The following is a 25,227-nucleotide window of genomic DNA, read 5'->3' on the forward strand; positions in this document are numbered from 1 at the left end:
CTCCTCAACTGTAAAATAACATTTTGGTTAGAGTTGTCTAACATGCCTTCCAGATCAAAGGATCCATTCTTTCTATGTTCTTACTTCAGTTTCTAACCCATCTTCTCACTACAGTGCCATATTTTTGTCTTTGATCTTAAAACATTCTTTCCATATGTTTTCATCTCAGAGTAATGACAGCCATATCTCTGGGTGGTTATAACAATCATTGGATAATTATAAATGGGAACAAAAAACAAACATGTGGCTAAGTGCCAGGTAATTTTAAAACTTAAAGAACTATAACAATTACCCCATAAATATAATGCATTGAATCTCTGATTGCTATTACAAAAATGGACCCAAATTAAGAGAAACAGCTTAGCATTGACATGGAAATATAGACTTTGGAATGGTATCACTGCCTGCCATCAGTTATCTTAAACTGAGTCCAAGTTTTTAAAGTCATTTCCTAACTAATGTTAACAAGCACAGGTGTTTCCTGATTTCAGTTGTTCAGACTCTTAGAAAAAATGAGTAACTCAGGGAAATGTGTAAAATTCCTTTGTTGGCTTCCTTTCTCCTGTATCAAGCCTAAGCTTCATCTGGGTACTCTATGGGTCTTTGTATTTCCATACCCGTTGAGCCCATAAGCTTATTTTCTCCCTTTCTGTGTGGTATACTCGCCAGCTCTCTCTTTCATTTTCTTATTACTGGTGTCATTTTTTTCAAGTTTTCTGCCGTTTTTAGAATCTCAATTTGAATGATTCTATTTGAAGAGAAGGGGTCAAATATCTGTCTCTGGTTTGAAGGGTCTTTGTGGATGGCAGGGTTGAGCCCCGGCACAGCTGTGGGGCTGCGTCTGGTCTTAAGCACCAATTCCTCATGCCGGGGGTGGGAACAGTGTGAGGCAGCCAGAATGAGATGGTGGGGGAGGGTGGGGGGGGGGGAAAGTGAGCAGTCCTATGAAACAGAACTGATAAAATTTATATAATGTTGTAGGACTTTGCATTAAAGTTGGCTTCTCGTTTAGTTCTGTACAATTGCGTGACTTGTCCGACAATCTAACACTTTTGGAGGTTGCAAACCTAAGTCTTTGAATGTTACTGTCTCTTACGTGTAGGGGTCTTAAACTTGGGTGCAGGAAAACCAGCTGGGCCTGTTAAACTTTGTCAAAAAGTCAGATTCAGGATTGTCTGACTCCCCACTCCACCCCAAAATTCATGGTCAGACTGCCTGAAATGCCTTGCTGTTGGTTGTTGGCTTCCAGAGTTAAAATTATGTTGACTGCTTGGTGGGGCTTTATTAAATTAGGATTAAAAATAGATAGTAGCTTGATTTACTACAAAGTATTTACCTGTTTTGCTCATCTAGTATCTAGAATAAACATGTGCTAACTTTCTGTGTGCAAAACAAACGTGTCAATTCAGAGTTCTAAAAAAGGAAAAGGGAAGTACTTTGAAAGATTTTAATGTAGAAAGGTGCCTTGATTAGTTTCATAGAAAGTTATATTTTTGTTCTTATATGAGAAAGATGACTGGGGCTGGTGTGAATTTTACACTTCATTGTCTGGATTTCAAGGACAAAAGGTCTTTTTTTTAATGCCTCCTTCCTATGAACTCTACACTCTTAAGAAGAGGGGCCAAACTGCTTCTTCATTTCCAAGAATCAGAAAACGTTTAAGTTTCACCAGAAAGATGACAGGAAATGATTACAGTTTCAAAGGGTTAAAGTCAACCTTATCTGTGATTTGGTGTGTAGTTTTTTAATATTACCTTAAAATTTTTTAATAAGTGGCTAAAACTTTCATTATGGAAAAATCCCAAATTACATAAGTGAAAAGAAGAAAAAGCCACCTATACTAATAAACATTTGTAAAATTGCTGACTTCGCTCTGGGTACTCTTCCAAGTGCTTTACAAATAATAACTTCTACAAAACTCTCAGTACCTCTGGTCACCAAGTGAACCAGAGGATACCACCAACAACATGGAGGAAACCCCGTGAAGGGCAAGAGAAAGATGCTATTAGAGCAAAATGATCATTTTCCTCTTACGGGTTTCCTACAGAAGCCACAAAATCTAATAATTTGGTCCCTACTTGTTGTTAGTAACCACGTGGCTTGTTAATGGACTGGAGTTAACTGAGGAAGGTGAATGAAGCAAACTGTCCGATAGCTAAATTAATAGTAGGCTTTAGAGAAAGTCATTATTACTATTGTAAACCATATACATTTGCTTCTATTACTAGTGCCTTTGCAAATATTAACACAACAAGAAAAATATTAAAAATGAGGAGGAATAATAAGCCCTGCACTCAGAATTTAGGATTTTTAAACAATTTTAGTTTGAAAAGAAATTTTTGCTTCATTGGTGACATGTTACTTAATGTTGTTGTTATAGAGGTGGATACAACAGAATGTCGGGGTGACAACGTCATAAGTCTTAACTCCTCTAAACTATCTCTTCTTTTATTATATGAGGTGTGGTTTTTTTTTTTTTTTAATCACACAACTATAATTCAGGCTGAGGACATTTCTGAACCTGCTTTTTTTTTTTTTTAAAGATTTTATTTATTTATTTGACAGAGAGATCACAAGCAGGCAGAGAGGCAGGCAGAGAGAGGAGGAAGCAGGCTCCCTGCTGAGCAGAGAGCCCGATGTGGGGCTCGATCCCACGACTCTGAGATCATGACCTGAGCCGAAGGCAGCGGCTTAACCCACTGAGCCACCCAGGTGCCCCTCTGAACCTGCTTCTTAATGGAAGGAATGTAAGGTTGTCCAAGGTTCCATACACCTACTAAGAAATGCACTTGGGTGATGTAAAGGATTTCAAATGAAAATATTCTAATATGGGTAGATTTAAGTAGGTGAATTATGTTGAAAAAAGAAAATGGCCGTGGGAGAGATTCGTGTTTGTTCGCTTTACACACATACATTTTTAATTTCATTCGATTTTCCTATTAGGCAGAAATGTTTTGTGGAGTTGTTGTTCTTGATCACGAGGCTCTGTCCAGGCAATTGTCAGTGCAAAGTGTTATCAACTTGACCGCTTTTTGCGAGGGTAATAGTTTTACGCTTGCTCCTCTGCTCTGACCTCAGTCTCTGGAATCTGGTTTGAAGGGTCTTTGTGGATGGCAGGGTTGAGCCCTGGCATGGCTGTGGGGCTTAAGTGGGCTTTGAGGCAAACGGTAATTGAAGGCTCTTCTTTTGAGGAAGCCTAAAGAAGGCTGAGAAGCTCCGCCCACCCACTCTGCCTGTGCTTCTAGGACTTCTGCCTTCCATATTTCCTTTCCTTTGTTCCCTCTTTCACTGTAAACTGTTGACCCATTGGCTCACGGATTGGTGTATCCGGAGCCATTGGCTCACTCATCCCACATCCCTCCCAGCCCCCTATTTTGCTTCTGTTTCTTCCTGAAAGTCCCTGAAGATCTTCCCTTTATCCTAGAGTTCAGAAACCTCACAATGATGGGTCAGGGGAGGGTCTTTTTTAAACTCATTCTGCCTAATACACTGTGTCCTTTCTCATAGGAGACTGGTGTCCTCCTTCCGTTCTGAGAAATGTTACTCTATTTGTGAAATATCTTACCTTTCTCCATGCTTTTTGGAACACCTACAGGTACGACAGGGTGGCCCCACTTATTCATGTGTACCTTCGCATATTTAGAGAATGCATGGGGAACACTGCTGTCTTGCCCCGCACACCACCCTCTCCCGCCTACTGAGAATCTCGATCTTCTTTTTCTCAATGTACAGCAGTAGTTTTCAATCCTACTGTGCATTACAACCACTCTGGGATGGGGTTTATTTATTTATAGCGCCATGTGTGCGAACAGGGGTGAGGGGCAGGGGGAAGGGCAGAGGGAGAGGGAGAGAGAGAATCATAAGCAGGCTCCATGCCCAGCATGCAGCCCAACGTAGGGCTCGATCTCACAACTCTGGGATCATGACCTGAGCTGAAATCAAGAGTTGTTAACTGAGCTGTCCGGGAGCCCCAGACATGCATTTGAAGAAATGGGTCAAATCCCAGCTCTACCATGTACGAACTATGTTCCAATTCATTTAACCTTTCTGACTCTCGGTTTCCTTACTGTAAAATAGAGATAGTAACACTTACCTCACATGGTGGTCACGAGGATCAAACGAAATAAGGTTTGCGAAGTGGCTTGTTACAATGCTGGTGGATGCTCAATACATAATAACAGGACAGCCAAGGGAACGGTTGAAATGTATCACATTGTGTCACATACTTCTTGTGTATGTATCACATAGTTCATGTGAATTACTTTATCTTCGGAGCCCTCTTAGATAAGTATGTTTATTATTCGCTTGTGAGTCCAACACTGTAAGAGCTGTTTTCATTTACTTGTGTTGATTTCTTTATCTTTTGGTTTACCTATTTTAGGTACTTCATAACATATGTATATTTCTTACTCTACATTTAAAAATATTATTTACTATTTTTTTCTATGTTGTTTATCATGTGTCATTTTAATAACTATTCCATTTAGTTGCTATTCTGTAATTTACTTAGTCATTCTGCTATTGCCAGACCTCCTTTGGCAAAGAACTGGTTTGAAAAACCAGGTTTAAAAAAAAAAAGATTTTATTTATTTATTTGACAGAGAGAGGGTGAGGGAAAGAGAGAGCACAAGCAGAGGGAGCGGGAGAGGGAGAAGCAGACTTCCTACCGAGCAGGGCACCTGATACTGGACTCCATGCCAGGACCCTGAGATCCTAACCTGAGCTGAAGGCAGATGCTTAACTGACTGAGCCACCCAGGCGCCCCTGTTTGAAGCTTTTGACAAATACCATCAAACTGCCGTCCAAAGGTTGTGCCATTTCATAATGGCATGGGATAATTTTTGACCTAGCTGTTTTATTCTCTGATTCTATTTTAAAGTGGAATGGAGGTTGTGGGAAGTGTTACTTAAGAAATTAGATGACTAAGGGTGCCTTGGGTGGCTCAGCTGGAGTCCCAGAATTCTGGAGTCCCAGAATCGAGTCTGGCATGGGGCTCCCAGCTCTGGGGGAATCTGCTTCTCCCTCTAAACTTCTCCCCTCTCATGCTCTCTCTCACTCTCTCTCTCAAGTAAATAAATTTTAAAAATCTTTAAAAAAAAGAAATTAGATGAATGATAGTAATTCAGTCAATCAAGCAATCAGTCAAAAAAGCATTTAGATAATGTGCTAGGAATTGTATATGAGAAGTCCATAGTTATAGTGTGACTGACAAAAGAAATAGTAATAGCAATAAAGAAGAAAAAAAATGAACAAACCTCTAGTGATAAAAGGACCTACAACACTGAATTTAAAGCAGTCAGTACAAATATGCAAATTACTACATTACATTACATGCTGCTATTCAGCGGGGTGGGATGTATATAGAGAGGGGAATTTTTGTCCCCTGCCTTCCTTGAAAGTCAGGACCAGCTCTAGACAGAAGCTGTGACACAGGTGAAGTTTGTATTGGCAGACAGTCCCTTCCCACAGGCGCTTTGTACTGTGTGCTGTATACTATTTGTCTGGTGTTCCCCCCCAGGAGCCACCCAAGGGCACATGACATAGGCTGGGGACATTCAGGGTCTTCCCCAGGTTGATTTAAGAAGGTGGGTCAAGAAAATCCTCTTTCCATTGGGGCCGTGAAGCTAGAAATCTGAGTAGTTGGGGCTGCTGGTCACCATGTCTCCTGACTGTAGAGAGGCAATTCTGGACAGCAGGCTGAAAACCACAAACATAGAAGTTTGTCCTAAACTAAGTGCCATTTTCCCCCCATGTCTCAGATGGCATTCCCGCCTGCAGTCTCAGAACTGTATGATTTCTCTCCTCTCTTCTGTTGCTCCCCCTTAATAAAAAGCCCTCACCCCGTGATCCCATCTTCCTCCTCAGCTCTCTCTTCCTCATTCCAGCCCAACCTCTTGAACAAGTGTCTACACTTAACTCTCTCCACTTCCTTATTTTTCACCTCAAGCTACTCGAAATGGGCTTTAGCCCCCATCCCTCTACAAAAATGGCTCCAAGATTACTAAGGATGTCCATCGCCATCTCTTCATGACTGCCTTTAGTCCTTCTTTACTCGATCTCTTAGTGTCATTTGGCCTAACTAACCAATTCCTTCTTGTTTGAAAACCCTTTGGTTGGTTTTCATAATACCTGGACACTGTGTCCTCCTGGTTTTTCTCTTACACCCCTGCTGCTGTTCAGAACCCCCTTGCCCACCTCGCTTCCATTGATCCATGCTGGGGTTTCTGGAGGACTCTATCCTAAGGCCCCTTCTTTCCTCATGCTACAGTCTGTTCCCAACTTTTCTCCACAATCTTGATGTCATCCCTTATTCTGGCTTTGGTTGCTACCTATATACCAATGGCCCCTCACTTTGTGTCTTTAGCTCAGACCACACCTCTGAGCTTCACAGGCACATAGCTGAGTGCCCGGTTCAGATTTCACCTCAAATGTATGAAGATATTTCAAAATTCAGATGTTTCAAATTAAACTGTTCATCTCCCTCCACAAATCTGTTCCTTCTCTAGTGGTTCCTAACCACAAATGGCTCCCCAGTCCACACAGCTGCTTTAGCTGGATGCCTGCAAATTACCCTTGATACTTTCCTCTTCCTCCTACACCACGTCCAACACCAGGGCCTGAGTATTCTACCTCCAAAACCCTTCTCACATCCATCTGCATCTCCGTCACCACCACCTCAGTCCCAGTCACTGTTTTCTCTCCTTGGACTTTGGCATCTGCCTCCTGATGGGTCTCCCCACACCCATGCTTTGTCTTTTCAATCCATTCTTCACATGGCCTGAAAAGAGATTTTTTTTTTTTTTGAAGTTTGTTGGTTTACTTATTTATTTAAGTAATCTCTACACCCAAAGTGGGGCTTGAACTCCCGACCCTGAGATCAAGATTTGCATACTCTTTCCCCTGAGCCAGCCAGGTGCACCCCCCAGAAAGAGATTTTAAAAGACAAATCTCATCTGTCCCTGTACCTGCTTAACTTTCAGAGGCTTCCAACTGCCCACAGACCATGTCCAAAGACTTTCCCATGACCTACCAGTCGAGTCACCTTTTCAGGTGAATTTCAGCCACTTACTCCTCACCTTTTTTTGGGCTCCAGACACATGGAGTCCCTCTTGTTTCTGAAACAGGTGAAGCTGTCCCTTCCCTTGGGAACCCTGAATACACTGATCCTTTTTCTGTGTCCTTCAGGGGACCCTTCCCTGACCACCCCCCTCCAGGTTCCACTGTCCCATTGCACCTGAGTTTTCCTTCCCTGCACACCCCACATATGTGAGCTATATCTGTTTTTCTTTGCTGTCTTTCTCCTGGCTCTGTCGCCACTGCCCACCTGTACCTACTGATGATAGGGCAGAAATGGAGTGTCTAGTGTCCCTCACATCCCAGCCCCAGGATGTGTGGCTACTCACCATTTGGGGACTATATTTTTTTAATGCCAAAGTTCAACAGCAGTCCATCTTTCAGTGGTTCTTTTTTGTGTGTGCATGTGATGTTAGTCACCATATAGTACATCATTAGTTTTGGATGTAGTGTTCCAAGAGTCATTGTTTACGTGTAACACCCAGAGGCCTGCTCTTTGGAGAGGGTGACGGAGTTGACCCAAATGGTCCCCCTGACCTCTTTCCCTGGAGCACCAGGGCCACATGGACGCTCCCTGGCTGTTTGAGAGCTTGCTTTATTAGCCTTGCCTAGAGCTAAAGTGTCCTTAGGACGACACGCTGCATCCCTGCCTAGTTCTCTTAAAAGAAGTTTTGATGTTTTTAAGACAGGCCCTCCCTGACCGTCCCATTGCTCCTTTTCATTCTCTAGTGTGCCTCCATTCACAGGAGTGAAATTATTGAGGAGGGCCCGAACAGAGCCCTGGGTGGAGGGCGCGAGGGCCTGACCTGCTCTCAGGGGAACAAGAATAGCCAGACAGAATGTACTTAAGTATCTTAAAAATGGCCTAGGTTGGGGCGCCTGGGTGGCTCAGTAGGTTAAGCCTCTGCCTTCCTGGGGCACCTGGGTGGCTCAGTGGGTTAAGCCTCTGCCTTCAGCTCAGGTCATGATCTCAGGGTTCTGGGATGGAGCCCCGCATCGGGCTCTCTGCTCAGCGGGGAGCCTGCTTCCTCCTCTCTCTCTGCCTGCCTCTCTGCCTACTTGTGATCTCTATCTGTCAAATAAATAAATAAAAAATCTAAAAAAAAAAAAAAAAGCCTCTGCCTTCCGCTCAGGTCATCGTCTCAGGGTCCTGGAATCGAGCCCCGCATCGGGCTCTCTGCTCAGCGGGCAGCCTGCTTCCCTCTCTCTCTCTGTTTGCCTCTCTGCCTACTTGTGATCTCTCTTTCTCTTTCCAACAAATAAATAAAAAATTAAAAAAAAATAGCCTAGGCTTTATGGGAGACAAATTGGTTGTGGCTGGCCCTTAGCTTTGCGGTAAAGCACAGTACATGGACGGTTCACCCAAGGGCCCCCAAACTCCTGGCCCCACGGTGCAAAGGAACAAAAGGCTGCCAACTCTGACTTGCAAACGCAGCAACAAGTTGGAATGTTCCTCGAAGAGGCGATTTCTTCTGCACACGTGTGTCAGGGACAGTGTTTGTGTTGAACATCTTCTGCCCTTGCTATGCCAGGCTTGGCAGACCAGGAACCACCCACTCCTCAGAGAGACTTAGTACATCTCAGCCATGTCTCTCTTCAGAACCGAACTTTCCTGCTCTTTGTGCAACAAGACACACCTCTCCGAGGAAGGAGGAGGGCAGGATTTCCATCATTATTACCACCCTATTAAAAACAACAACAACAAAAAAGCAACCGTGTAATTACTCTCTGCAGGAAAGGCGCACAAACAGGATGGGCCCGAGCTGAAGCGGGGATGAGCCATTCCTGTAAAGACTAGGAAAAGGAACCTCCCCGGCAAGCGCCCGCTCAGGCCGCTGCCTCTCCCACACCGCCAGGCAGGCTCGCCAGCCCAACTCCTCCGGTGGTAAGGAGGGTGCCGGCGACTCCAGGAGCGCGGGTTCCCGGCTCCTGCTCCCCCTCCTCCTCCTTCCGCTCCCCCTCCTCCTCCTTCCGCCCCCCAGCACTCTCTGGACCCGTCTCCCAGGCGCCAGGTGTTGTCTCGCGCTTGGCCACGAGCCCTTGCCTTTAAGGCCTGCACCTGGGGGAGCCTCTAGCCCACCAAGCACAGCCAGACCACGCGCGACAGGGAGCGCGCGCAGAGCGGGGCCAGCGAGCCCGCGTGGGGCTCCCGGCTGCGCGCGCCCGGCCACCGACCCATAGTCCCCGCGGGCTGCGCGCCACGCCCCCGGGATTCGAAAGGCGCGGGACCCGGCGCGGAATTCCGCGCAGGGCTTCTGTGAACTTGGAGCCTGGCGGCGCGAGGATCCTACCGGGGATGCGGCGGCAGCTGCTTCCTGGTTTGAAGCTCGCCGAGTGGGGGAGAGCGTGAGCCCGCGGAGGCGGGGGCAGGAGGAGAAGCAGGAGGAGGCGGGGGCAAGAGACGCTTGGGGCTGGAGCTAACCGGACGGGTCGCTCCAGCTCTCCGGGGAGAGGAGCTTCCCGGCTCTGGAGAAGGGGCCAATCCTTTGAGAACCCCCGGGAAGCGCCGCGCGCTGGAGAGGGACGATCGGGCTACCCCGGCTCGCGGAGGGCTCGGCTCCGGGCTCCCCTCCTTTCCACCTCGCGGGGGAGGGGGCGAGGGAAGGAGGGGAGGGGAAGGTCCCCCGGAGGAGGCAGAATGACCAGTCGAGGGGGGCTTGGGCGCTGCTTTTCCCAGGAGCTGCCTCCACTCCTGAGGCTGCCGCGAGGGCTGGCTTGAGCTGGGGCTCCAGGCTCTCCCGCTGCGAGCCAGCGCGGCCCCCCGGGGCCCGGGCAGCGGCGCCGGCATGACGTCCGGCACCATGAAGTTCAATGGTTACTTGAGGGTTCGTATTGGCGAGGCTGTGGGGCTGCAGCCCACCCGCTGGTCCCTGCGCCACTCGCTCTTCAAGAAGGGCTACCAGCTGTTGGACCCCTACCTGACGGTGAGCGTGGACCAGGTGCGCGTGGGCCAGACCAGCACCAAACAGAAGACCAACAAACCCACGTACAATGAGGAGTTCTGCACCAACGTTACCGACGGTGGCCACCTCGAACTGGCCGTCTTCCACGAGACGCCCCTGGGCTATGACCACTTCGTGGCCAACTGCACCCTGCAATTCCAGGAGCTGCTGCGCACGGCGGGCGCCTCGGACACATTCGAGGGCTGGGTGAGTAGCTGTGATCCCTCCCGGTTGTGTCCGCTTGACTCGTTTTCCCCTCCACTTTTCAAATCTCTCCCGGGTCCCGCTTTCCCATGCTGTTGCCGAGCTCCGCGGCGAAGGGAATTCCCTCCAGATTTTGGTCCTCACCCAGGTGGCCGCGGCACTAGTGACGTGATCGCGGTGGGTGTGTGAGGGCTCATGCGTGTCTTCAGGAAGCCAGCCCGGACATGGTCCCCTTTTGGGATGGCAGCTTGGGTTAACGGGAAGTCAGGGCGGAGGGAGTGACAACACCCTCCATCCCCCACTGCCCAGACTTTGGATGAGGCGCCCTGATTCTGCGCACGCACACGGGTAGTACAAAGAAAGGTGAGGAAGATGTGATATGAAAGTGATTTGATCTGGGTAAAGTCCTTAAAGCGCTTCTTAGGAGAAAGCCATACATTCTCGCAAGTATTATTCATAATGTTTATGGATACGTGTTGGTTCAGCTGCTCAGACGTGCACACGTGTTTCAGCATGCAGATCCATTACATCCCATGGGTACATAACCCACACTGGCAGGGATCAGAGTTCCTGGGTCTGCACGTTGGCGAAGTTTTATTGCTTAGCAGTTTTCCAAGGAGATGAGGTTTACCTGTGTTTGTAAGCAACTTCGGTGGTTCTTTCACAGCCTGAGAGGTGCGAGTCTTGCGTGCACCTTTCTGCTGCTATTGGTCTGGGAGCTTTGAGAACTCTTCAGTAGTTTGTGGGCCACCCCCAGTTGTCCCATCTCTCCTGCTGGTGTTTCTGTGTATTGACAAGTAGTTAGCAGCAACTTCCTGCTTGCCTCTACTTTTCACATAGTTCCCACGAGACAACATTTCTGCTGCAAGTAAATTAAAATTTCTATTAGCACTCTGCTCAGTGCTAAAATGCCGTTGCTGCTTATTCTCGGTACTGTCTTTGTGATCCAGGTGTTCTCCTTCCCACTTTTACGTGATGAAATGATAATTATAATCAAGTGGTCTGGTTTGGCAAAGTGGAGTAGAGCTGTTGGAAGATTCTCAGGAGTTTAATGGTTTAAGTTCAGAGGATGTCAGTTTTGAGTCCAGAATGTGATTCAGTAGTGAAAACCTGTTTGAAATTAACAAGTGGTGGAATCAGATGGATAGTAACAAAGACTCATTTCAATATTTTATACTTTGAGGAACTGGTAATATTATCATATATTCTGTAAAATTACAGGTGGCTTGTAGAACCGTCTTTTTGTAGAAGAAAACATAATGACTATTTAACGATATCATCAAATTATATTGAGTTAATTTCTCTTCAGTTGAACTTTATGAAATTTAGAAGTGGATTGGAGAGGAATGGCTAAAATAAAGACTTACATTTTATCCTGTGAATTTCTAAATAGAAATAGAGGTGAGCCTAGGAATGCAAATGGAATTACTGAATTAGTGTTTGATTAGGAGTTTGATTGGGAAAGCTCTGGAGGAACCAGGTTCTGAAGTATGGTGGTAGGGAATGGCCAATGGTTATTAGAAGCATGACTTCCTGGAGGGAGCCTAGACTGGTCCTTCTTACCTGTGGTCTGCACCATTGAATCACATGGGGGGCTTTTGAAAATCCCCACTTTTAAAAACTTCAAGCATCACTGGTTGTGGGACCCTAGCTAGTATCAGTACTATCAGGGTCCCAGGTGATTCCAGTGTACAGTCAAGATTGAGAACCTGTGGCCTAAATGAAGACCAAGAGAATAGGACTGGAAGAAGCATATGGTAGGAAGATCCTGGATGAACAAAGATTTAAATATATGTTAAATATCTATATCTACAGTTGCCTGAATTAATTATACTGAGATGTTTAACTAACACACTGGTGGTGTTTTTGAAAACATGAACATTTGGTAGGCTAGGTCACCATTTAAAAGGCCTTGAAACCAGTGGTTTGCCATGCATTTATATTTGATTAGGGGCAAGGGCAGAGTATTTTGTAAAAAGTTCTGGGTTTTTTTTTTTTTTTTTAAGTTTTGGGTAATTTGAAACAGGATAGGATAGATAGTATGAGTAGAGTGTTTCATTAATTTTTAAGAAAAATCTTAGGAAAATATTAGAAATATATGGAATGCTTGTTTTTTAAAGGATTCTTTATAAATCTAAAGGTGGTTTTCAAGTTTAGAATTACAGGAATACTTATTTATCGAATATTTGATTTTACTCCACAATAAATTCATATGGTGCAATCGGAATTACAAATCTCTGAACTTAAAAAAAAAAAGATCTAGTGACTTAATTTTTGCTAGTTCATGAGTAGAGAGACAAAAACAGAAAATACATTTTTCATTAGAATAAATCATGGTTCTGCATTCTGGCTTAATGTACCTTCTAAGTATCAAGAAGATAACATTTATTTTGGACCAATATTTTCAGTATTACCTTCTAATCTTGATGAGAGAAGGGATTAGATTTATTTTAATGCAGTGTATTTCTAATACCAATCTTAATGCCTGACATGGAGTAGGCAGTTAAATATTTCTTTTCTGACTGACTATACATATTTCATTAAATCTGCATAAAAGCTCAAGGAGGTAGATGGGATACAGCTAAAGAAGTTCTTAAGCAGGGCGCCTGGGTGGCTCAGTGGGTTGAACCGCTGCCTTCGGCTCAGGTCATGATCCCAGGGTCCTGGGATCGAGTCCCACGTCGGGCTCTCTGCTCAGCAGGGAGCCTGCTTCCCTTCCTCTCTCTCTGCCTGCCTCTCTGCCTACTTATGATCTCTGTCAAATAAATAAATAAAATTTAAAAAAAAATTAAAAAAAAAAGTTCTTAAGCAGTATTTCACAGCATTAGTTAAATTAGAAAAGATCTCAAAGACCTACGTTTCCATCTGAAACTAAAAGGAAGAGCAAGTGGAACTAAAAGGAAGCAAAGTAAAGTAGAAAAGAGAAACAATAGAGAAAAATCAATGAAACAAAAAGCTGGTTCTTGTGGGGGGGGGACAATAAAATTAATGAGCCTCAAGCCAGGATGATCAAGAAAAGAGAAAAGACAAAATTACCAATATAGGAAAGAAAGAACATCATTATAGATCCTACAGGCATTAAAATAAAAAAAGAGTATTATGAATAATTTTATGTCAAATTCCACAATTTAGATGAAATAAATTTCTTTAAAAAAAATTTTTTTTATTTATTCGAGAGAGACAGAGAGAGCATGAGAGGAGGCAGAGGGAGAAGGAGACTCCCCATGGAGCTGGGAGCCTGATGTGGCACTCGATCCCAGGACTCCAGGATCATGACCTGAGCTGAAGGCAGTCGCTTAACCAACTGAGCCACCCAGGTGCCCCTGAGATAAATTTCTTGAAAGATACAAACTACCTGTACTTACTCAAGTAACTTGAGTAGCTTTATGTTTGTTAAGGTATTTAAATTTCTCATTAAAAACCTTCCACAATGCAGATTCAAGGTCTCAAGATGGATTTACTGGTGAATTCTGTCATATAATTAAGAAAGAAATAGTGCCAACTCTATACAACCTATTTCAGAAAATTTGAGAAAGAAACACATCTCAACTCATTCCATGACCCTTATACCAAAACCTGATGAAAACATTTCAAGAAAATAAAACTATAGATCCGTGCCCCTCATGAACATAGATATAAAAATTCTTAAATTTTAGCAAATCAAATCCAACCATATAGCAAATGGGTAGTACATTATCACCAAATGAGGTTTATAACCAGGACTGCAAGATTGATTAAACATCTAAAAATCCATCAGTGCAATTCTTCATATTAACAGAATAAAAGAAGAGATTGGTATGACCATACTAATAAATACGGAAAAAGTATTTGACAAAATTAAATAGCCAGTTGTAATAAAAACTCTCAACAAATTAGTAATAGAATGAAGCTTATTCAGTCTGATGCAGGACATTTGTGAGAAACATATAGGGAACATCTTAATGGTGAAAGAATGAATGATATTCCCCTAAGATCAGAAGTGGCATGGATGTCTGTGCTTGTCACTTCTGTTCAACAGTGTGTTGGAGGTCCCATTCAGTGCATTAGGCAATTTAAAAAAATAAAATGCATAAAGATTACAAAGGAAGAAGTAAAACTGTCTTTATTTGCAGACAGCCTTATTGGGTAAATAACTCCATTCACTGATGTCACGCTATGGTGAATGAATCTTTCAAATAATTCTTAAAAACCACTTTTAAGAGGTGTTATTAAACAGTTCTGCACAAGCCATCACAGATTGGCCATATTTCCCTTCTGTATGATCATAGAAAATTCTAAGACATCTACAAATGGGCTACTAGATCTAACAAGTGAGTTTAGCTAGGTCACAGGATCTAAACTAATACACGAAGGTCAATTGTTATTTCTATATACTATTAGTGGACTGAACTAGAGAAAAATACCATTTATAAGACCATCAAAAATATTTGAAATTGGGTAAATTTGATAAAAGATGCAAAACTTGTTCACTGAAAAGTGACAAAATATTGCTGAAATAAAGATCTAAGGTAATGGAGGGAGGAATGTGTTCATGAATGGGAGGGTTCAAAATTGTTAGGACCCCAGTTCTTCCCAAATTTGTTCAATAGATTTGTTGCAATCCTAGTCAAAATCCCAGCAAGCTTTGTTGTAGAAATTGATCAACCGATTCTAAAACTTATATGGACATGCAAAAGACCTAGACTGATCTAAGAACAGTTCTTAGATCTTTTTCTTTGAAAAAGAACAAGTTTGGAGGACTTAAACTCTCTATTTTAAGACTTACTGTAATGCTACGGTAATCAAGGTAATGTGATATTGCAGTAAAAAGAGTCCGATCGATCAGTGGAATGGAAGAGAATCTAAATTCTTATATGTATGATTGGGTTTTTTTTTTTTTTTTTTTTTTTTTGATGGATGCCAGGGCAACTTGATGGGAAAATAATCTTTTCAGAAGTAGTACTTGAACAATTGAATAGCAAAATGCAGAAATGTGAGCACTGTCCCTTACCTCATAACATACACAAAAATTAACCCCAAATGGATCATAGACCTCAACAAATGAGTTTAACTGTAAACCTTCTATAGGAATACAGAAGAAAATGGTAGTGACATTGGGTTCAGCAAATATTATTTAGATAGGACACAAAAAGCACCAACTATTAGAAAAAATCAAACTCCATAAAAATTAAAAATGATTGCTTTTCAAAGAATTTAAGAAAGTGAAAACACAAGCCACAGACAGGGAGGAAATATTTTCAGCGTTAAACCAGACAACAGACTTGTAACATGAACATATAAAAGAACTCTTTTTTTTTTTTTTTAAAGATTTTATTTATTTATTTGACAGAGAGATCACAAGTAGGCAGAGAGGCAGGCAGAGAGAGAGAGAGAGGAGGAAGCAGGCTCCCTGCTGAGCAGAGAGCCCGATGCGGGGCTCTATCCCAGGACCCTGGGACCACAACCTGAGCCAAAGGCAAAGGCTTTAACCCACTGAGCCACCCAGGTGCCCCTATAAAAGAACTCTTAAAACCCAATGGGAAAATACTCGACTTAAAAATGGGACAAGATTTGTATAGGCACCTTCATGGAAAAGAGCACATTAAAAGATGCTCAAAATCATGAGTCATCAAGGAAATGCACATTAAAACGAAAATTCATGGAAAGGTTAAATTAAAAAGATCAATCATACCAAGTGTTAGTGAGAAAATGGAGCAACTGGAATTCTTATACACCAGTGTGAGGAATATAAAATGGTACAGTCACACTGGAGAACAGTTTGGTGGTTTCTTTCTTTCTTTTTTATTTTTTTTAAAGATTTTATTTATTTGACAGAGAGAGATCACAAGTAGAGAGAGAGAGAGAGAGGAGGAAGCAGGCTCCCTACCTAGCAGAGAGCCTGATGTGGGACTTGATCCCAGGACCCTGAGATCATGACCTGAGCTGAAGTCAGAGGCTTAACCCACTGAGCCACCCAGGCAGCCCAGTTTGGTGGTTTCTTAAAGTGTTAAACATACACCTACCATGTATCCTAGCTACTCTTAAGTATTTACCAAGAGAAATGAAACCGTTTGTGCAACTTATACATGAATGTTCATAGCTGCTTTATTTGTAACAAAACTGGAAACTTCTCAAATATAAGTCAACAGTTGAATTAAAAATTTTTTTTATTGAAATATAGTTGGCCTACAATGTTCTATCAGTTTCAGGTGTACAACATAGTGGTTTGACAATCCTGTACATTATGAAATGCTCACCACAATAACTGTACTTACCATCTGTCACCATACAATGTTATTACAATATTATTATATTCCTTCTGCTGTACCTTTTTTTTTTTTTTTTCTTTTTTAAAGATTTTATTTATTTATTTGACAGAGAGAGATCACAAGTAGACAGAGAGGCAGGCAGAGAGAGAGAGAGAGAGAAGCAGGCTCCCTGCTGAGCAGTGAGCCCGATGCGGGACTCGATCCCAGGACCCCGAGATCATGACCTGAGCCGAAGGCAGCGGCTTAACCCACTGAGCCACCCAGGCGCCCCCTTCTGCTGTACCTTTAATCCCCATGAATTATTTTATACCCCTAAATTCTCATCATTTATTTTGCCCATCCCCGCAGCCCCTCCCTTTTGGCAGCCACTGGTGGGTGCTCTAAATTTATGATTCTGGTTTTGGTTGTTGTTTTGTTTTTAGATTGCCTATGTATGTGAAATCATATGGTACTTGTCTTTCTCTCTCTGACTTCTTTCACTTAACATAATATCCTCTAGGTCCATCCATGCTGTTGTGAATAGCAAGATATTCGTGTGTGTGTGTGTGTGTGTGTGTGTGTGTGTGTGTGTGTATGCATGTATACACACCACATCTTTATTTATCGATGGACCCTTAAGTTGCTTCCATGTCTTGGCTATTGTAACTAACGCTGCAGTGAACATAGGGGGTGCCTGTATCTCTTTGCATTTTCATTTTTGGGGCATACTCACTGGTGGAATTACTGGATTGTATGGATGTATGGATGTATGCACCTCCATACCGTTTTCCACAGTGGCTGCACCAATTTACATTCCCATCACCAGAGGATGAGGATTCGCTTTTCTTCACTCGCTCAACAACACTTGTTATTTCTTGTCTTTTTGATCGTAGACATTCTGAGTGGTGTGAGGTGGTACCTCATTGTGGTTTTGATTTGCATTTCCCTGATGATCAGTGGTGTTGGGCATCTTTTCATGTGTCTGTTGGACAGATGAACTCTACACCCATACAATGGAATACTACTTGGTAATAAAATGTGATGAAACATTCGTATGTGCAACGATATGTTGAATCGCAACATAATTTTTATTGAGTGGAAGATGCCAGACAAAAAGGAGTGCATATCATATGATTCCATTTAGGCAGAATTCTAGCAAATGAAAAGCAGTTTGTAGTGATAGGAAGCAGATCAGTGGTTGCTTGGGAATGGGGGATGGAGGTGGATGGATTTCAAAGGCAGCACAAGGAAACTTTTGAGGGAGATGAATATATTTATTATTTTGATTGTGGTGATGGTTTCACAGTTATACACTTACGTCCAAGCTCATCAGATAGTTCACGTTTAAGTATGTGCATGTTATTGTATGATGGTTATACGTCAATAAAACTGTAGAGGAAAAAATAATGAGGATTTTACCAAAGAAGATGTTAAGTGAGTGACTGAATTAGGTTTGAGTCAAGGTTGACTCTTGAAAACTTCATTGCCTCTTACGTGTAGAAAATATTTATCAGAGTAACAGCATCAAAAATTCATTACAGTTTCTGATTTTGGGCACACAGTCTCATTTTCTAAGTTGTCACTGCCGATTTCTTTTTCTGTTTCTTCTAGAACTGGTTGATTTTGCACAATTTCTTAGATTTCCGAAAGCTGAAAATTTGTCTACATTAAACCTTTCCTTCTTCCATGTATTTTCTCTATTTGTGACTGTCCAAATGGGACCAGCATCTAATGCTTAATGCAGAACATGGGGAAATGGGGGGAGGCAGGAGGAGCTGGAGGCTGCGTCATGGAAAGACCTTGGCATCCCCTCAGGAAGGAAGGACCTGCTTGGCGGGATCTCAGACTGTTTTCCTCGTTCACCCCTCCTGAAGACATTATGTTCCCTGCAGCCCTGGAAGGCTGCTTTCTCTGAACTTCTCAGTGAGGTACCTTTTTGGTAGTCCTGTCAGGGGAAGTGCCAGGTTTCCACTGGACCCTTGTCGATTGCCTTTTTTTCCTGATTCCTGGATCCAGGTGCATGAATTGATAGCATTTAAGTTCTTCTAGATTCATTATCTACCGGTTCATTGTCTTTTGTACTTTGCAGTGCAATTATTTATTCTAACAATTATTTCTTTCTGAGCCAAATGGCCAACAGTGTCCCAACACTGAAGAGCTCACAGTGTTGAGGGGAAAGACATATTTTAGCATTTCTAGGGAGGTTTATTCCAGTGTACAGGAATTGGATTGGATTTTTTGTGTCTTCAGTTTCACTGTAAGAATCTCGTGGTGGTGGGGCTGGCTGCTTCTCATCAGGCAGGTTGTGGCTCAAAAGATCCCCCCTACAGAGAGCATTTTCCTGACCATGTTATTATCTTGTCATCCTTCATTGCCCTCATCATTCTTTGAGATCATTTTGTTAATTTACTTATTATACCTTCCTCCTTTCAAGTATAAACACCATGAGAGCAGAGATTCCTTCTCTCTTATTCATTGTTCTAAACCCAGCCCCTGGAGCAGTGTCTCATATATAGAATGCACTAAATGTTTGTCCAAAGAATGAATTTCTTAAATGTGATTTTGGAGCAAGTAAAGTGTAAATATTTTGGGAACGTCTTTAAACATTTTATTCATCTTCCCAAAAGAAATAAAATCATGGGGGAGTGACCACTTATAACTATTGCAGTGTCCCTTTTTACAAGTCAATTAATGATGTGTCAGTATGTACTTGAAAGATTGGGCTGGGTTTATATGCTCTATGCATATGGTAATGGATTGAAAACTCTGTGGATGAAAAAATTCCTTGCTTTTGCTTCAGGTGAAAAGACTGTGATTTTTAAGCCTGTTAATAGGTTGTGATTTGTAGGCCCAACATGTTAAATTTGGGGCCAAGGCAAGAAGTAAGCATTCAGCCTTGGAGAGTTAATGAGGTTGGTGGGCAGAGTGTGAATCATTTCATCTTATGTAACTCTTTTGGTATCTGGCAGGTGTTCAGACTGATGATTAGTTATGATAGTAAAAGTGCAATACATTTTTATGAGATGGGTGGCATTTACTTAGAATAAGAAAGGTGCCTTGGATTTTCTGCAGTCTCTCTCTCTCTTTTAGATTTATTTATTTGATAGAGAGAGAGAAGGCACGGGGGAGGGGGAGGAGCAGAAGGAGAGAGAGAGGGAGAGAGAATCTCAAGCAGACTCCCTGCTGAGTGCCGAGCCCTACACGGGCTCCATCTCACTACCCTGACATCACAATGTGAGCTGAAATCAAGAGGCACACGCTTAACCGTCTGCAGTCTTTTTTCTGTTTTTTGAAATAGAAGGACGAGAAACTGACAAGATCAGGTTCTCCTTTTGTGTTAACTGCTTATCTCTGTCTTATTAGAATATGATAAAATGGAGGCCTGAGTGGAAACTCAGTGCCTTGACCACTCTTTTCTGTTGTTAACACTGCTGTATCCAAAATGCGTTTTCTCTGTTGCCAACCTGAGAGTCATTCCTTAATACCTTCAATGGCTCCCCTTTACTCTTGGATAAAGCACACATCTTTAAGGTGGTATAGAATGTTCTCCATGATCGGCCTCTCATTTCCTCTCGAGCCTTGTTGCTCACCTCTCCTCAACCCACACTCTGCTCCAATCACATCTTTCATCCCCAAGGGCCACCGGTTAGTTCCCACCTGTGCCTCAGGTCTCACTGTAGACATCACTTACCCAGAAAACTTACCTGACATCCCAAGTCTGGGTCCTCTTCCTTAGTGTTCCCTCAGCATCCTGGGGCTGCCATTGCCCATGGTTCCCTCCATCCTGAAAGAGTGGATATATGGAATTGGGCTCTCTTGGAAGTATGTGATATTGGTTGGAGGGAGGGAGTTCAGCGTGTGATAGTATGGGTGATTAACTAGGATTGATCTTTTCTGTTCCTGGGGTGGCTTCTCTAACAGACTGTTACATGTGTATGTATGACATGCCAAGACCTAGATGAGCATTCATCCACCGCTGAGCATGCCCTGTGTCTACCCTAGGGAGGCAAGGGGATAAGACAGACATGGCCTCTTCCTTCATAGGCCCTGGAGTTTCCAGGGGGAGAGAGGTTGGAGGAGAAAACCAACAATGAGGAAATTACAGAAAAGAAGTTAAATATTAAGATGCTGTGAGTAACTGCTGTGAGGAGATCAGGAACATTTTTCTGGGGAAAACAGCTGATTTTTCTAAAGCTCGAGCATAGATAGCCACAGGCCTGCTTCAGTTAAATGACTGATACATCATTCCTCAAAAGAAGAAAAGGAACTTTTGACCTGATAATGTTTTCCCCGGGGAGACATCACAGGTGTGCTTTTGAAAGGTAAATGTTCCTGACCCATTAGAAATGTTTCCATCTTTGGAAAGTGACTAAGTTGTGATGCCTATGAACAGATGACCTGACCTGAAAGAACATTCGAATCCCAGAGCCAGGGCACCGTAACACCCTGTTTGAACCAGTAAATACCTTAAGTTTCATACCGATCAGTAAAGAACCATAGATTTGAAGCAGGAGGGTTATCTAGTTCAGGACAACGACAAAAAGCCTGATGGGTCTTACTGAGGCCCAGGGACAGCCCGCAGATGAATTCATTTGGCCGAGATGTTTTTCATGTTGAATCTGAAGATACTTAGTTCTATGGTACTCCAGTTAGCCAGACCACGCCACTCCCGGTGACGAACTGGCTCTCTTCACTTGTCACCTGCTCGGTTCTGGAGGTTTTTGGGCTTTTGACACTTACTGTAGCTCAGCCTTGTTTGCAGAATGTGGGAACGAAGGCTATAGCCGAAGTGTTACTGTTGCCTTGGTTCATAGGATATGTGATGCACACACTCACACTTAACATAGAGATGTAGGTATATTTACTTAGATTTGTTTAGATATACATAATAATTTATTCATAAATACATTAAATTAGATGTATATTTATGTAGATGTTTATTTACACACATATATATTTGTGTCCTAAAATTTTAGAGGAAGCTGGCTTATTAGTAAATATATGGAGTCAACTTTTTTTTAAAAAGGTTATTTATTTATTTATTTGACAGAGAGAGAGATCACAAGTAGGCAGAGAGGCAGGCAGAAAGAGGGGCAAGCAGTCTCCCTGCTGAGCAGAGACCCCGATGCAGGGCTTGATCCCAGGACCCTGAGATCATGAGCAGAGATGAAGGGAGAGGCTTAACCTGCTAAGCCACCCAGGCGTCCCTGGAGTCAACTTTTTGAAAATATTTATTTAAGTAATCTCTACACTCAGTGTGGGGCTTGAACTCACAACCCCGAGATCAAGAGTCATACGTTCTTCCGACTAAGCCAGCCAGGCATCCCTATGAGGAGTTAACTTTGATGGCAAATCAGTATTATATTAACTTCCCAATTAAAAAAAAAAAAAAGCCTCTTGTATTTCATCATACGATTTCCAGCAGCATGTAAGTGCTGTGTTATAATGGGAGTCAGGAGAGCTGGGTTCAAGGTGTGGCTTTGCCATCTATCAGCTGTGACCTTAGGCAAGTCTCTGTGTGTCAGGGTCCTTGTTCCCTGGTTTAGATCATGAGGGGGTTACACTAGAATATCTCCAAGGACCCTTCCCATCGGTATAGCCTCTGCCTCCGTGTGTTAGATGGTTACATAATTTTTCTTTTGGAGTGATTGGTTTGTTTTTAAGCAGTCAAGATGAATTATGTCTTATCAAAGTTATTAGCAATTCCTAAGAATTGGTCCAAATCTAAATTGCTCAGGCTTGAAGAGGATTTAGCTCATGTCTAAATGGTTTTTAGCATTGACAGTGATGTTGGCGTTGTTTCCTTGGTTTAGAATCAGCCTTAAGGAATTACAGTGTGTCCTCGTGTCAAGCCACACAATTATATTTCTTGATTTACAGTAATGGCTCCTTGTCCTATGGGATGGTTGTAAGTTATGTCCCTGTTACTTGTTGGCAGAGAGAGACTGAGAATCCCACTGTTGGAGCTGTTGCTAGAAGCCATTCTCACCAACATGGTAATTAATGCTTTGTAGTCACAACATGTCTGTAGCCACTAGTCTATATATTCACCTTAGGTGATGACAAATACTATAAATCACTTGTAGAACAGACATTTTAATTAGATGGAGGAATGAGCCCAAGGGTATTGGCTATTGTAGTGTTGAAGTACTCTGTCAAAGAACTTTATGAGATGGGAAATTTTTGTTGAGAATCATGGTACTATCCAGAGAGATTTATCAAGATTATTATTTTGGTGTATTTTGGTACATACAGCAGTGATTTTCAAAACACATAGGACTTTTTAGTAGAAAGACCACTTAATAGAGGGCTCATCAGCACTGCTTTTATTAAGTGCTGACTTCTGGAGAGTTCCTTCAGTTTTACATGAGCTTTACCCTTGCACCTTACAGAGAGAGGAATGCCTAAAAGGTTTCATTGGTGCTTGTGGTTAAAAAAAAAAAAAAAATTAAGAAATTGGTCAGAGGATAGAACCATGGCCAACATGAGCCCCTCATAATTATATTAATATAACAAAACAGAGGGGGCCAGTGTAAGCCTGTTTTAGACCTAGCCCCTGTTCTTTAAGGACTTAAACCAAAATCCCAAAGCTGCATTTTCATTTTTCTTTTAAAGATTTTATTTATTTAATTGACAGTGAGAGACACAGCAAGAGAGGGAACACAAGCTGGGGGAGTGGGAGAAGGAGAAAAGCAGGCCTCACGCTGAGTGGGGAGTCCAATGTGGGGCTTGATCCCAGGACCCTGGGATTATGACCTGAGCTGAAGGCAGATGCTTAACGACTGAGCCACCCAGGTGCCCCTGCATTTTCATTTGTAAGTCATATTTAGCCCTTGTACTTGCATGACACTGTTTCTATATCTTTCTCATAGCACTTAGATGTGATATTGTGCCTCTGTCCTCACAGGAGGCTTTGGTATTCTTGCCTGTGATGTCACAGGGCCCCTTCCTGCGGCCCCTTCCAGCATCAGAGTTAAATGGTACTAGATATGGTTCTATTGGACAATGAAAGTTTTGCTCCCTTCTGAAATTTCTTCTGGAGACCATTCTGCTGATGGTCAGATTTGTTCTAAGATCTGAAATTATATCTGAAAGAGTACATAAAGGTCTCAAACATATTAGCATAATTCCCCAAACAGAAAACATTTATTAATTTGTGAGCTGCAGACCTCTTAAGTGCTTTGTTTTATTTTACTATTGTTCTGTCATAGTACGGAAGAGTTGAGAATAGATTCTCAGCAGAAGCAGTGCTTCTGAAACTGTTTTTGAGCCCAGGATCCTTTTAGTGATCATGAAAAACTATGGGCCCTATTTCTAGAAAAATGCACATATACATGTGTATTGACAATGTGCTGGGATCAGTGTCACCAGATTACAGTCCCCAAAGCCTAACTGTAGACACAGCTTCAGGTTAAGAAACCCCAGTTGAAAGGTATAAGAAATAAGGCTTTCATTAATTTCTAATTCCCAGGGTGTGGTTCTAATATTTCCCCCTGTATTTGAGGGCATTTTCACTTCAGCTAATTATAGCAGACAATTAACTAGTTGAAAAGAAGAGTTATAAATTTTAGAGAATAATACATGCCTAAAAAATGTATTCTCACTTAATGTCTGGTTCTTGGTGAAATATGCTAGAGGATGACCCATTTTAAGGTTATTTGGTTGTGTTATTTAGGTATTTTCAAAAGCCTCTATTTTTGAAGGGGTTTCTTTGAGGTTTGCAGTAGATGAAAAGTTGGAAAAAAAAAACCACCAATAAAACTAGGGCAGTTTGACTTTGGTTTGTATCTTTTGTTAATATCAACTTTTTGCCTGTAAAGAGAGATAGGATATAGGTGTATATTTAAAACGTTTACCCTCTTTTTGAGCTGCACTGGGTGTTATGGTGAACCTTTGTGTTAGTCTAAGACAAGCCCATGAAGTCAGTGATGCTTGTCTGCTCCTCTTGTCTTGTGACCCCTGGTCTTGTATGGTCTGGGTCCCTCTGACCCAACAAGATTTTCCAGTCTTCTCTTGAGTTTCAGTTCACCTCACGCACACCATGGGAAATGACCTGATGATGGTAGAAATTGATCTGAGTAGAGGTGGTCCAGACCACAGCTCCCTAGCTGGTTAGAAGTGAAGTTAGAGTGTAGCTCTGTGGACTTGAATCCAAGAATCTTCCCCAACGCCACCACACTGTGGGGTGGAGGCAGCAGAAAAGATCTTTACTGAGCTCCTGCTGTGTGCCCAGCTCCATTCCTGGTGTTCCAGATAGGACAGAGAACAGAACACCCGGAATCTTGGCTCTCACAGAGCTTCCATCCTAGTGTGGAGAGGTAGGTAATAAACAGGCAAACAGGTGATTATGAAAATAACAAATGGTGGTTAGTTGCTCCCTGGAGAACAAAAACAAGGTGATGTGGTAGAGTGTGATGAGATGACTGCTTTACCTAGAAGGGGCAGAGAAGGACTCCCAGAGAGGGGACATTTTGGCTGAGACCCAAGTGATAATCACTCAGCCATATGAACATTAGAGAAAGAGCATCCCGGGCAGAGGGGCTGGCTAAGCCGAAGGTCCAGAGGTAGGAACAAGCTTGACATGTGGAGGAACAAGAAGGAGGTAATGGAGAAGGTTGACTCAGAGTTACCAAGTTGGGTGCATTATTCTGGCTCTGCTGCAGTGAGCAAGTCCTCCATCTCTGACCGTTTTCTCCTCCGGACAGTGGTGCTCACATTAGCTACCTTCTAGGACTGGAGTGAAGATCAGATGTAAGACATTAAAAGTGCCCAGCACAAAG

At 42.8% G+C, this 25,227-nt stretch overlaps 1 protein-coding gene across 1 annotated transcript in view; it reads left to right on the forward strand.

Annotated features, from left to right (window-relative positions):
- The first annotated feature begins 9,506 nt into the window (after window positions 1–9,506).
- Window positions 9,507–25,227, forward strand: part of LOC111160069 (protein kinase C eta) — a 227,517-nt gene continuing 211,796 nt past the window's right edge. Inside the window, exon 1 of the mRNA XM_022522881.1 lies at window positions 9,507–10,223. Within this exon, the coding sequence (XP_022378589.1) occupies window positions 9,861–10,223 (363 nt within the window). The 5' untranslated portion in view covers window positions 9,507–9,860. The remainder of the gene's footprint in view (window positions 10,224–25,227) is intronic.

Source organism: Enhydra lutris, unplaced genomic scaffold (assembly GCF_002288905.1).
Source record: "Enhydra lutris kenyoni isolate GAN:26980312 unplaced genomic scaffold, ASM228890v2 scaffoldscaffold4, whole genome shotgun sequence".
NCBI classification, from domain to species: domain Eukaryota; kingdom Metazoa; phylum Chordata; class Mammalia; order Carnivora; family Mustelidae; genus Enhydra; species Enhydra lutris.